Genomic DNA, 12,736 nt, shown 5'->3' on the forward strand with positions numbered 1-12,736 from the left:
TGGTCTGAAGTGAGGAATGATGACCAGCTGTTGTGGCTAATATCGTTAAGCACTTTCATTGTGAGCTAGCTAATGTTAGCGTGTATTGTCTTTTCAGCAGACAATGGTGCACAAAAGCCTTCACAGTGCACCATGGTGAACACTGAAGCATTGCATAAATATACATGTATTTTTCACAACCACTATACTGTCAAGATATTCTCATAGAATGGTTTGTATGATATCCTGAAGTTGTCCCCCACAAATGACGTTACGTCCTTCACGTACAGTTATGTAATTAAGGTAAAGTTACTGAGGTTAGGTTTAAGAAAAGAAACGTGATGAGGATGTACCTTAAAGCGACTCAAAGTTCACACTGACTCCCAGGTGAAAGTCAGTTTTTTTTGTGACCCGTCCACCACCCCAAACTGCCTCCTTACAAGCGCTCGTGACTGTTTCCTTGTTTACTGCTGTCAGCGCAACGGTCACATGATCGCAGCCTTTCAAAGTAAATGGATATGTACAAATGCAGACGCACTGCTTTCCATAGGAAACATTTGTGAGAACAGCCTGAAACTATTGTCAGATAAGCCATCAGGTTGTTTACTGGGGTAATTCTGTGATCGTTTGGTTCCACAAACAGTGGTACACATTTTATCATCAGGTATTCACATTACATGTGTTGTGGCGTGAACTATACGATCTATGAGCATAACATTAGTTTAATTTGGTGTTTATGTTAACTTGTCTTAAATGTAATAGATTTTAGTATTAGGCCTGTTTACACCACAAGTGATGCTTTCGCGTAGCGCTTGAGAACGATCTCTGTTTACTCACGTTTTCATGTCAGCAAGCATGTTAACAGTTTAGAGCATTCACACCGCATCCGTTCTACGTGCTGCTCGAGACGTGCTGCTTTCCTGAGCAAGCTCGAAAATTGAAGAGACGATGATTTTTTGCGCAAGTCGCGAGTGAATGGTCGCTATATTCAACAAAAAGTCGACATCTACGGTGGCCAAGAGAGGTCATAACACGTAAACTTGTGTTTAGTAGTAATACAAAGCAGACAAAGACTACTTACCCATTTGTAGTGCTAAATATTTATTCTCCAACCATTGGAATAATCACTGCTGCATGAACCTGTCCACCCTGGGCTTTGGGTCCAAACTCACTTATTCGTCTTTGGGGTTTATTGGAGATTTGCAAACACTGACATTGATTAACAGATTTAAAACTGCACCTTTAAGAACCTCCAGTTATCCTTTTCAAGTAATAAAACTAAACTGTGCTTTGTAGGATTTTACACACAACACCTCCTCCTCTGAGACGGCACAGTTCAGCGTGGCATCGACCGAAAGATCAGAATCTGTCATTTTGTTTCCTGTGCTGGTTTCTTTGTGTTATGAGCGAGAAGTTACTGATAAAAACAAAACTATGATTTCAGAGAGTGGATGTTAGTGAGACCAGAGAACAAGGAACAACTGTGGTCTTTATACCACAGAGGAACATGTGTGTGTGTTTGTGGAGGTAAAGAAAGGAGCCGTCCATCTCCTTCAAAGGCAGCAGGACGAGGAAACATCAAGATAAACAGTGCAGAGTACAGAGTGTGGCCCCGGGGCCTGACCTTGCATCCACAGAGCAGAAGAAGAGCTCGGACACAAAGACAACAAAGAGAGAAGAAGTGAAAGAGTCCATGGATGTCATCATGTGGAAGCAGGTCTTTGTGCTCCGCCTGTAAGGAAATGAATTTGTGTGCATTAAGGATGTTTGAAGAGAGACTCTGATGTTATATAAGATCTAAGAAGAGAACATGAAACATAAAAACAGGACAAACAATATGAAACAGTGGAACACGGACAGTATAAATTAAAGTCAACAAGTACCAGCTACAGTAAAACACGACACGCATTAATAAAAAATTAAGGCTGTTAAATAAAATACAAATTTGGAGTCAGAACTATTTTTGTTACTTTCAGGATAATCCACGGAGCTTGTTGTGAGCAGTTTCATGTAGGAACTTTTCTTTCTACACCCAACAATTATATCATGGTGCAGAAGGAAGTGTGCATCTACTCATGGACAAGGGGCCTTTCCCAAACCACCTTCTACACCCTCTCCCTGCCCACTTCCTGTTTCTGCGTTCATGTGGAGGGTTGACCACGTTGAGTGCATTCCCAAACCAACTAGTGAGGAGTGGAGGTGAGTTATAAAACCCTCCGACAACGAGCCTGCACCGACGCCGACTTACTGACCATGTGCAACACCGTATTGTGTTCGTCATGGAAGACGCTAAGTACAAATAAAGTTCCGCAACAAACTTAACCTGCTCAAACTAAGATAGACTTTTACAGGCCGATTGTCATACAGACATTAACATGACCTCGTCACATATCAATGTTTGATCATGGACTTTCCACGTCAAGAGACAACGTCCAAGGTGGTGTGTTCGTTGTTGACATTCTGGGACGCCGTGTCAGGACAGCCTGTTACATGCATTGTCTGTTTTCAAAATACACTTCTGTTTTTACAGGAAATGTACAGTTTGCATACAGTCTCTTTCAAAATAAAAGCACTACGCCAGTACAACACCACAAATTGATTTTTTTCCTCTAACAACAAACACACGTGGTTAGGTTTAGGAAAAAAGAACAGGGTTTGGCTTCACAATCTTACAGGACATGAACATCACTCTCTAAGGTGAAGGTTGGTGTTTGTTGGACCCATCCACCAATCGTCCCACCCTACGGACATTCACCACCTTAACTTTCTTCTTGTCCTGCTGCATTTCCCCAACGCCACCGAGCGCTGTCAAACCATGACAGCAACCAGCAAAGTATCATGCTGACGTTATAGGACGGCTTCTTTCGTCAGTGTCTGACACCGCAAGTCACCGCCCAAGTGCCAGATTTCGACGACTTCGGAGTGAGACCGAGTTGTATCCACAACATAATAAAGTACGAATGAAACGTATGGAGCGCATAAATGTACAATGCCAGCATTTTTTTCTGGCAGTTGGGTGGAGAAATTCGGTTGTTGCAGCAGCACAAGGACAGAAATAGATAAATAGATAAATTTAAATAAATAAATAATTAATTAACGGTATATGAAAATAATATAAACCCTAAATGAAGAATAAAATAAAATAAAAAATTAAATTGGGGGGGAGGTCCTGACTCAGGTGGAGGAGTGTAAGTATCTCGGGATCTTGCTCACGAGTGAGGGTAGGATGGAGCGGGAGAATGACAGGTGGATTGAGGCAATCTACGTTCCAACCCTCACCTATGGTCACGAGCTCTGGGTAGTGACCGAAAGAACAAGATTACGAGTACAAACATCCGAAATGAGTTTCCTCCGCAGGGTGGCTGGGCTCAGCCTTAGAGATAGGGTGAGGAGCTCGGACATCCGGGAGGGACTCGGAGTAGAGCTGCTGCTCCTCCACATCGAGANACAACGAGTATGAGTACGAGTACGAGTACGAGTACGAGTACGAGTAAATTAAATTAAATTAAATTAGAAAACTCCACAGAGCGTTTGAAGGAAGAGTTAAATAAAAGTTTGAAGGCAGAGTAAAGTGGTTGGATGATTGTGTTGGAAAAATATGGCTGTATTTACTTAAGTTATCAAGATAAATTTATATAATTTAGAGCAAAATAGACCTCAAAGTATCAGCTTAATGTGATGTAATTTGTATCTTTTGTTATAGTAAAAATTAAAGACCGAAGTCTGTCCAGCACGCGCTTCGTCACCATAAACCCAGCAAATGAACAGAGCGCGTGCCCGCCCCCAGAGAGAGAGAGAGAGAGAGAGAGAGAGAGAGAGAGAGAGAGAGAGAGAGAGAGAGCTTGTCTCACATCCACAGACATTTTCAGAGGCGGCTAAACGGTCTGAACAGCACTTTTGACGTCAGGAATAATCATTACAGCCTACTCTCTCATCCGGGTCCTCTTGCTCTCCTCTCCTCTTGTGGTTTTAATATTTACTTCATCCACAGCAGCAGCAGCAGCAGCAGGAGCGGCGGCGGCGGCTTGCAGCCTTAACCACAGCAACAGCAACACATATGCATACATGTAAAGAGGAGCAGCGGCTGGAGGAGCAGCGGCCGTGATCCAAACCAACTCCATCTCCACCTGTTTTTATTTTTTAGAACTTTTTTCTTCCCTGAATTATCGGAGAGGATGTTTGCGTTCCGGCTCAACAAGTCTCTTCTATTTTTCACACAGTAACTGTGGATGGCTGCGGAATGGAGATAGCCTTGGTGAGTTTTGAGAACGGCGGCGCTAAAGGGAGCGGTGGTGGTGGTGGAGGAGGAGGAGGAGGCAACAATGCCGAGGAGAGCTGCCGGAACGCGCTGGATGTCCCTCAGTCGGGCTTCGTTCAAACTGGACTTGGAGAGGACTTCAGTAAAGAGCTGAATACCCGGGGGAGTCCTCAGCAGCAGCAGCATCATCCTCCTCATCATCATCATCAGCAGCAGAGCTCCTGGAAAATCAACGACATGAACAACACTTTCAGCTGCAGCGAGAACGCCATGGATGCGCTTTTACGCGCGGACCACAGTCCCCATCTGTTCGACGAGGACATGCTGGACATGGACATGGACACGGAGAGCAACGAGAGGGTGCTCATCAACATAGCCGGGCTGAGGTACGAGACCCAGCTGGGCACCCTGAACCAGTTCCCTGATACTTTACTGGGAGACCCCGCCAAGAGGATAAAATACTTCGACCCGCTCCGGAACGAGTACTTCTTCGACCGCAACAGACCGAGTTTTGACGGGATTTTGTATTTCTATCAGTCAGGAGGGAAGATCCGGAGACCTGTCAATGTGTCGATCGATGTGTTCGCGGATGAGATTAGGTTTTATCAGCTGGGGGAGGAGGCCATGGAGAGGTTCCGTGAGGATGAGGGGTTTATAAAAGAGGAGGAAAAGCCGCTGCCTCAGAATGAGTTTCAGAAGCAGGTCTGGCTCATATTTGAGTATCCGGAGAGCTCCAGTCCGGCTCGGGGCATCGCCATCGTGTCTGTGATTGTCATCACCATATCCATCATCACCTTCTGCCTGGAGACGCTGCCAGAGTTCAGGGATGAGAGGGAGCTGCCGGTCACCAGCCGGCTGGACAACAGCACCGCGCCCCGGCCGTCCCTCACCTTCACCGACCCCTTCTTCATCATCGAGACCACATGCGTCATCTGGTTCACTTTCGAGCTCTTCGTGCGCTTCTTCGCGTGCCCCAGTAAGTCGGAGTTCTCCAAGACCGTCATGAACATCATCGACATCATGTCCATCATGCCTTACTTCATCACAGTGGGCACGGAGCTGGCGGAGCAGCAGGGCCAGGAGCACCAGAACGGGCAGCAGGCCATGTCTCTGGCCATCCTGAGGGTCATCCGCCTGGTCCGGGTCTTCCGGATCTTCAAGCTCTCCAGACACTCCAAGGGGCTCCAGATCCTGGGGCAGACTCTTAAAGCCAGCATGCGGGAGCTCGGCCTCCTCATCTTCTTCCTCTTCATCGGAGTCATCCTCTTCTCCAGCGCCGTGTACTTTGCAGAGGCGGACGAGCCGGAGTCTCACTTCTCCAGCATCCCGGATGCCTTCTGGTGGGCCGTGGTCACCATGACGACCGTCGGCTACGGTGACATGAGGCCGGTGACGGTCGGGGGGAAGATCGTGGGCTCTCTGTGCGCCATCGCCGGCGTGCTCACCATCGCGCTGCCCGTGCCCGTCATCGTGTCCAACTTCAACTACTTCTATCACAGAGAGACGGACCAGGACCAGTCCTCCCTGAAGGACGAGCCCAACAGCGGCAGAGCGAGTCCCGAACTGAAGCGCAAAGGGAGCAAATCATCAAACAAGTCTCAGCAGGACGTGGAGAACAACGACGGGGGCGCATCGGTGGAGAAGGCGAATATCAAAGCGAACAGCAGCATGGACTTCAAGAGATCCCTTTACGCTTTTTGCTTGGACACGCGGGAGACAGACCTGTAGTCCTGCTGTCCTCACTTTATTATAAAAAACTATTAAAGCCCATAGTTGTTTAGAGCAAACCCCCATTAATGGGCTCTTAAGTCTTTGCACATAGCAGTTGGAGGATCAACACATTGCAATCCTGAAAAGTTTTAAGAGCGACGGGGTTGATTTATAAAAAGCACATTTTAATCCCTCTCATCTGGTGAGCACATCCGTCAGAGGAAAAACTGTTTTGAACAAACCACAGTGCATGTGATGCAACACAGTGGCCCTTTAAAGCAGGAACACCTAAAGAACATTAAATGAAACTCATGGATCAATCAAAACAGGACATGTGCTGCAGATAATCACGAGCGGGACTTGGAATAATTACTTGACATCGCAAGAGGATTAACAGGACCAAGCAGACTCTTGTACATAATGTAGGAAGCAGTCCATGTTCAGTAGTGCAACAACTGAAAAACAAGCCAAATTTTATTTTTTCGTACCTTCCCTACAGTTAGTCGTTATGTTTACGCTGAAAAGTTGCAGCAGATGTGTACATATTTCCCACAAGCCTACTCTGTATGAATCGGATTATGGTGTTATCGTAGATCTGGAGTAAAAACAAGTATATTTTTGAGACGCAGACACCTGTTTTTCCTCCGCTCAGGTTCTGTCAGAGAAGTGAGATGCTTTACCCTTTTTTTCTAAATGAGAGCTGATTCACTCAGAGGACCTAAAGAGAAGATTTTTAGCCTTGTTTATGATCATTTCAAACTAAAGAACATTTTTGAATTTTTTTTTTTTAAAAAAGGACAAAATGTGGAAGTAAACTGAGGGAATGACAGCTAAGAAAAGAGGACAGAGCAGAGACCATCTGGAGAGATCAAGCAACACAGATACCAGGTTAGTGACAAATGTGCTTAAAAATCTGTTTGTATTTGTTTGTATTTTCAGATTTGGTCACTGATGTGACTTCATAGAGTGAGATGGTGCTGAAAGAACAGCTCCTCATGTACGGAGTACCATTAGTGACAAAATTCAGCCCTTGTGTCCAAGTGCCAAAACTGATACTGATATTGTAGAGTCTATATTTCTTTACAGAACATAAAATAATCAGCCCGTTTTCTTTTATTTATTTACTTCATAATTAAAACTTAAATAGTTAAATAGTATTTCACAGGACTAAAATAAAATAAAATAAATGTGTCAGTAAAATGTGCACTGACAAAGTTTTCCTAACATATCCACTCGTAACAACAAAAACTGTGGTACTGAATTTTATTATCGTTATGTTCAGGCACTCACAACACTTTGTTAAGTTGGTTTTGGTTGAATATTGAATCACAGAACACATCATGGTTACTTTCTTAAACCTCATTACTTTCCGAGCCCTTAAACTGGATCTATTATGCTAATTTTCTGATTAATATTTGTATTTTTGGACTTCTCGGGAGAAACTGACATAAGCAACTAAGATTACATTTACCTGATTTTAACATGTAGCTACATGTAGCAGTGTACTTGCAGCTATGGAGTGACTGTAAGGTCAAGGTCAAGGTCAAGGTAAACTTTATTATTCTATTCCACTCTCCATCACAGAGGTATTAAAAGAAGACAAAAACAAAGACACATAAAACAGTAAAGACATTGAATGAAAACATAATAACATTAAGTCAAAACACCTCAGTAAAGCAGTCACAATGCAATAGAACCACAGTAAAAGCAATAAATAAAACACCATAATAAAAAAAAAATGAATTAAATACAAACAGACATGTTCCAGCAGCAATATGATCGAAAATCTGGGAGAAATTAACAACAGCAACAAAGATTACACGTTTTCCTGACTTTAGCATGCAGCTACATGTAGCAGTGTAATGAAGAATCGTGGCACTTTCTTGCGTGAAAAATCAGCAAGCTTCTAAACAAAAAAAAAAATACACCAGGAGAGATTAACAGCATTGGCAATTAAGTTTATATGTTTCCCTGATGTTAACATGAAGCTACATGTAGCAGTGTACTTGCAGATGGGGACTGACTGTCACAGAGAATAGCGGAACTTTCTCAGGGTAAAAATTCACTGATAAAAACTTCTTAACACAAACAGACATTTTTCAGCATCAATATGATTAAAAATCTGGGAGAAATGAAAAACATCAGTAACAAAGATCACATGTTTTCCTGACATTAGCATGTAGCTACATGTAGCAGTGTACTTGCAATTGGAAAATGACTGTGTATGGTGACACTTCTTCCTGTTAAAAGTCACCAGTAAGAGCTTCTAAACACAACTGGACATGCTCCAGAGGGAGTATGATCTGAAATTGGGGAAAAATTAACAACATCAGCAACCGACATGTTTCCCTGACGTTAGCATGTAGCTACATGTAGCACTGTATGTAAGCTAAACACTTGCAGTAGCGTGCCTGGAGCAGATGACCAAAGAAATCTGTCACAAGCTGACATCATCTTGTCTTGTTGGAAACAGAGTATTCAGATTGGTGTGTAGTCTGAGGTTTTTTGCTCTCAGGGGTCACTTTTACATACCTTTACCTCATTATTTGAAACTAGGAAATAAGGAAAAGCATAACAGGTCCCTTTTAACCAAAGTGCTTTTGTTGCCTTGATTTAACCACATGCAGGACTCAGGATTTGAAACCTGGCCTCTAGTGAGTTTTATATGTGAACATAATTTATTTATTTATTTTTATTTCATTCATTGAAAAGAAAAAGAAAAAAACAATACAATATAAACACAACATTCCAAAATCTGAATGAAAGGGAGCAGAAAGAAGAATAATCTTATTTAATCTGCCCCTTTATCCCAAAAAATCAATTTACAAAGCACTTAAATTAAAACAACAACAAAATAAACAAAAATAAATAAAATAGCTGCCGGCCACAACACACACAGTCACATTCTTTTTAGTTCCCGAGTTACAATTCAATTAATACCATTCAAACTTTTTTTTTTTTTTAATATACTATACCTTTCATGACAATGGGTATGACAATCAGACATAACTAACATATTTCAATATATTTCCGTAACATACTGGCTTTATTTGTGTTTTAAATGTAATGTTTGACGTGGATTCTTTGGTTTCTTTGTTCAGATTGTTCCATAAACTGATTCCTTTCACAGAAATGCAACGTTCCATCAGTTTAGTTCCGGATCTTGGTTTTTTAAAGATCTCTGTTCCTTTTAAGTTATACTTGCTTTCTCTTTTTTCAAATCTTTTCTGAATATTGATTGGTAAAGGTTTTTTTTATGAGCTTTAAACGTAATTTAAAGAATACTGTAATCTACTAATTCATGAAATTTCAACAATTCTAACTGAAGGAATAATGGATTTGTTGGCTCTCTATATCGTTTTCTACTGATTATTCTTATGGCTCTTTTTTTGTAACATGAAAATTGACTGAGAATATGTTTTACAAACATTTCCCCAAACTTCAACACAGTAGGTCAGATACGGAACAATAATGGTGTTGTATAAAATGTACAATGTTTTATTATCTAATGAATCCTTTACTTTGTGTAACACAGCAATTGTTTTTGATATTTTTACCTTTGTATAATTTATATGTGATTTCCAACTCAAATTCTCATCCAGGATGACACCCAAAAACTTCATTTCCCTTGCTCTATTAATTTCAATACCATCTATATTAATTGAAGCATCAGTGCCTTTCCCTCTGTTGCTAAATATCATAAAGTTTGTTTCAAGAGTTAGCGATAATTTATTTACATCAAACCATGTTTTTATTCTTTCAAATTCTTTTTTAACCACATTCAACACCTGTGTTATATCTTCCCCAGAATAAAATAAAGTAGTATCATTCACAAACAGTATACATTTGAACAGTTTGGATACATTAACAAAATCATTAATATACAAAATAAACAGTTATGGTCCGAGGACCGACCCCTGAGGTACGCCACACTTTATTTGATATGATTCAAATTTTACATTATTTATCTGCACAAACTGCTTTCTGTTTTCTAAGTAGCTAGAAACCCATTGATGTGCCACCCCTCTGATACCATATTTACTCAGTTTGTTAGAAGTATGATATGATCTATGGTATTAAAAGCCTTTTTGAGGTCAACAAAAATACTTAAAAAATAATGTCTCTTTTCGATTGCAGTGGATATTTCTTCAGTTAATTCCATTAGTGCCATTGATGTGGAGTGATTTGTTCGAAATCCATACTGACTATTGCTTAATATATTATATCTGTCGATGAATTTGTCTAACCTGGTTACAAATAATTTCTCTAATATTTTTGAAAACTGTAGAAGCAAGGATACTGGTCTGTAGTCGGAGAAAACATGTTTATCTCCATTTTTATAAAGTGGAATTACTTTGGCTGTTTTCATACTTTCAGGAAATATCCCTGTTGAAAATGATAGATTGCATATGTATGTAAATGGTTCAATAACCAATTTAATTATGTTCTTTACTAATATCATGTCCATATCTACACAGTCAGTGGATCCTTTAGTTGCACAACCTTTTACAATATTCAGCATTTCTTCTTTTTCAACCTTACCAAGAAAAATACTACTCACATTATCCATTATTGTCTTCTCATCTGCATTGTCATTTATTGTTGGTATGTTTGCTGCAAGACTAGGGCCTACATTTACAAAAAAATTATTAAACTTGCTTGCTATTTCGGTTTTGTCATAAATGTCATGATGTTCTTTCACAAAATAATTTGGAAGAGCTGATTTTATTTTATCATTTTTTATTACACTATTTATTATTTCCCATGTAGCCTTCATATTGCTTCTATTATTATTTAGTAAATCACCATAGTATTCCTTTTTATCCATACTAATTTATTTTTATATTTCTTATACCTATCTTCTGCTTCTTTTGACCTTAATTTAAAAAAAAAAAACATCTATATAAATAATTTTTCTTCTTGCAGGCATTCCGTAGTCCTTTAGTCATCCATGGTTTGTCAATAGCATTTTTCTTGGCAAGACTCCTGAGTTTACAGTTTTTTTCATACAAATCTATCAATAACGTCATGAATGAATCATAAGCTATATTTACATCATTTACATACACTCCATCCCAATTTTGTTTTTTTAGATCTTCTTTCAGTGACTCCAAGGCTTCTTTTGATCTGTTTCTCATCATTTTTTCTGAGTTGAATTCCACTGTATTACATTGACACTTTTTATAAACTGTAAAAACAGGTAAATGATCACTTACATCAGTTATCAAGATCCGTGATCCACTGTGAAAATATTTTCAATAACAGTTGCACTCTGTGATATGATTCTTGTTGGTTTAGATATCATTGGAAACAGACTCAAACTATACATTGAATTTATAAATTCACTTGTTGTATACAGTGAACTTGGATTTTCAAGATCAATGTTAAAGTCTCCACATAAAAACACAGTCTTTTTATGGCTCCTGTCAAACAGCTCCATTATTTTGTCTGTAAATGTCTCTACGCAGGAACCTGGTGATCTATAGACACAACTGATTATANGTATACAGTGAACTTGGATTTTCAAGATCAATGTTAAAGTCTCCACATAAAAAGGCTCCTGTCAAACAGCTCCATTATTTTGTCTGTACATGTCTCTACGCAGGAACCTGGTGATCTATAGACACAACTGATTATAACATTTTTAGCTTTTTCATTAATAATTTCCACTGTGATAATTTCCATAATACTGTCGACAACGGTTGTCATGTTACCAACAACCTTACAATTCAAAGTTGAGTTGATTTACCAAGCTACCCCTCCACCTTTTTTATTCCTTACATAATACAGCTCATATCCCTCTATCTGAAATTCATCCATATCCCCATCCTTCAGCCATGTTTCTGACACTGCAATTATACTAAAACTTTCTGTACTGCTTTAAGTAATCTGATAAGTTACAATTTATACTTCTACTGTTGAAATGGATGATAGACAGTGTTCCATTCATCTTTAGTTTATCATTAAATTGCTCCTCAGTGTAATACTCACATTTGTTGTTAACAGGAATTAATATGTTTTTGTTTGTACTCTCTCAGAATCTGCATCTAAGTTTGTATATGGATCCATGTTCCAGTATATGTATCTATTCTGTATCCACTCTTCAATCCATTACCTTACACCTATAGCAAGTACTTTGATTTCAGTTACATCAGCCAAGCTTCATTATCCTCTTCTGAATTCATCTAGGTCTTTGAGGTCTCTTATCATCCTTCTTCTTCCCTAATCCATAAATTGCCATTTCGGGTCCATGTTGCTGTGATTTTTTTCTGTTTTCTCAACATCCTTGCCTCTCGTACGATGTCCCCATTTTTTCTTGTTAAGTGTACATTTAAGTATACATTAGTACCTCTCAGTTTCTTTGCTTGCATTGACAAATCATTCCTCTGCTTTCTACTGATGAATCTTATGATGATAGCTGGTTTTGCTTTCTTTGTCTTTCTTGGTAATGTGTGACAAACAGACATAGCATCACTTTGAATGTTTATGTTCTTACTGTGCAGAAAGCCCACCACTTGTTGTTCCAATGTCAGCAGTTCTTCCTGCGGGGCATCTTCTGTTGTCTCCAAGTTTGCTGTAGCTCGAGCATAGGTGCGGTGTCGAGTGCAGCAGGGGGAGGTGTCGACAGATCCAGCTTGGCGCAGTGACAGTTTTGTGCCAAAAGGCTTCGCCAAAGGTGCGCTAAAAGCTCGGCAGCTGAAACCAGGTCTACTGTCAGCGCAGGCGGAGCGCAGCCGGTGTAAGTGGAAATTTGGCTGACCGGCGGACAGTGCGCACACGTCACCAAAA

General features: G+C 40.2%; 1 protein-coding gene across 1 annotated transcript in view; it reads left to right on the forward strand.

The window, feature by feature from the left end:
- The first annotated feature begins 3,918 nt into the window (after positions 1-3,918).
- The window catches only part of LOC126384706 (potassium voltage-gated channel subfamily A member 1), a 56,952-nt gene continuing 48,134 nt past the window's right edge, over positions 3,919-12,736 (forward strand). The window contains exon 1 of the mRNA XM_050035926.1: positions 3,919-6,835. Within this exon, the coding sequence (XP_049891883.1) occupies positions 4,220-5,965 (1,746 nt within the window). The 5' untranslated portion in view covers positions 3,919-4,219 and the 3' untranslated portion in view covers positions 5,966-6,835. The remainder of the gene's footprint in view (positions 6,836-12,736) is intronic.

This window comes from Epinephelus moara, chromosome 23 (genome assembly GCF_006386435.1).
Source record: "Epinephelus moara isolate mb chromosome 23, YSFRI_EMoa_1.0, whole genome shotgun sequence".
NCBI lineage: Eukaryota > Metazoa > Chordata > Actinopteri > Perciformes > Serranidae > Epinephelus > Epinephelus moara.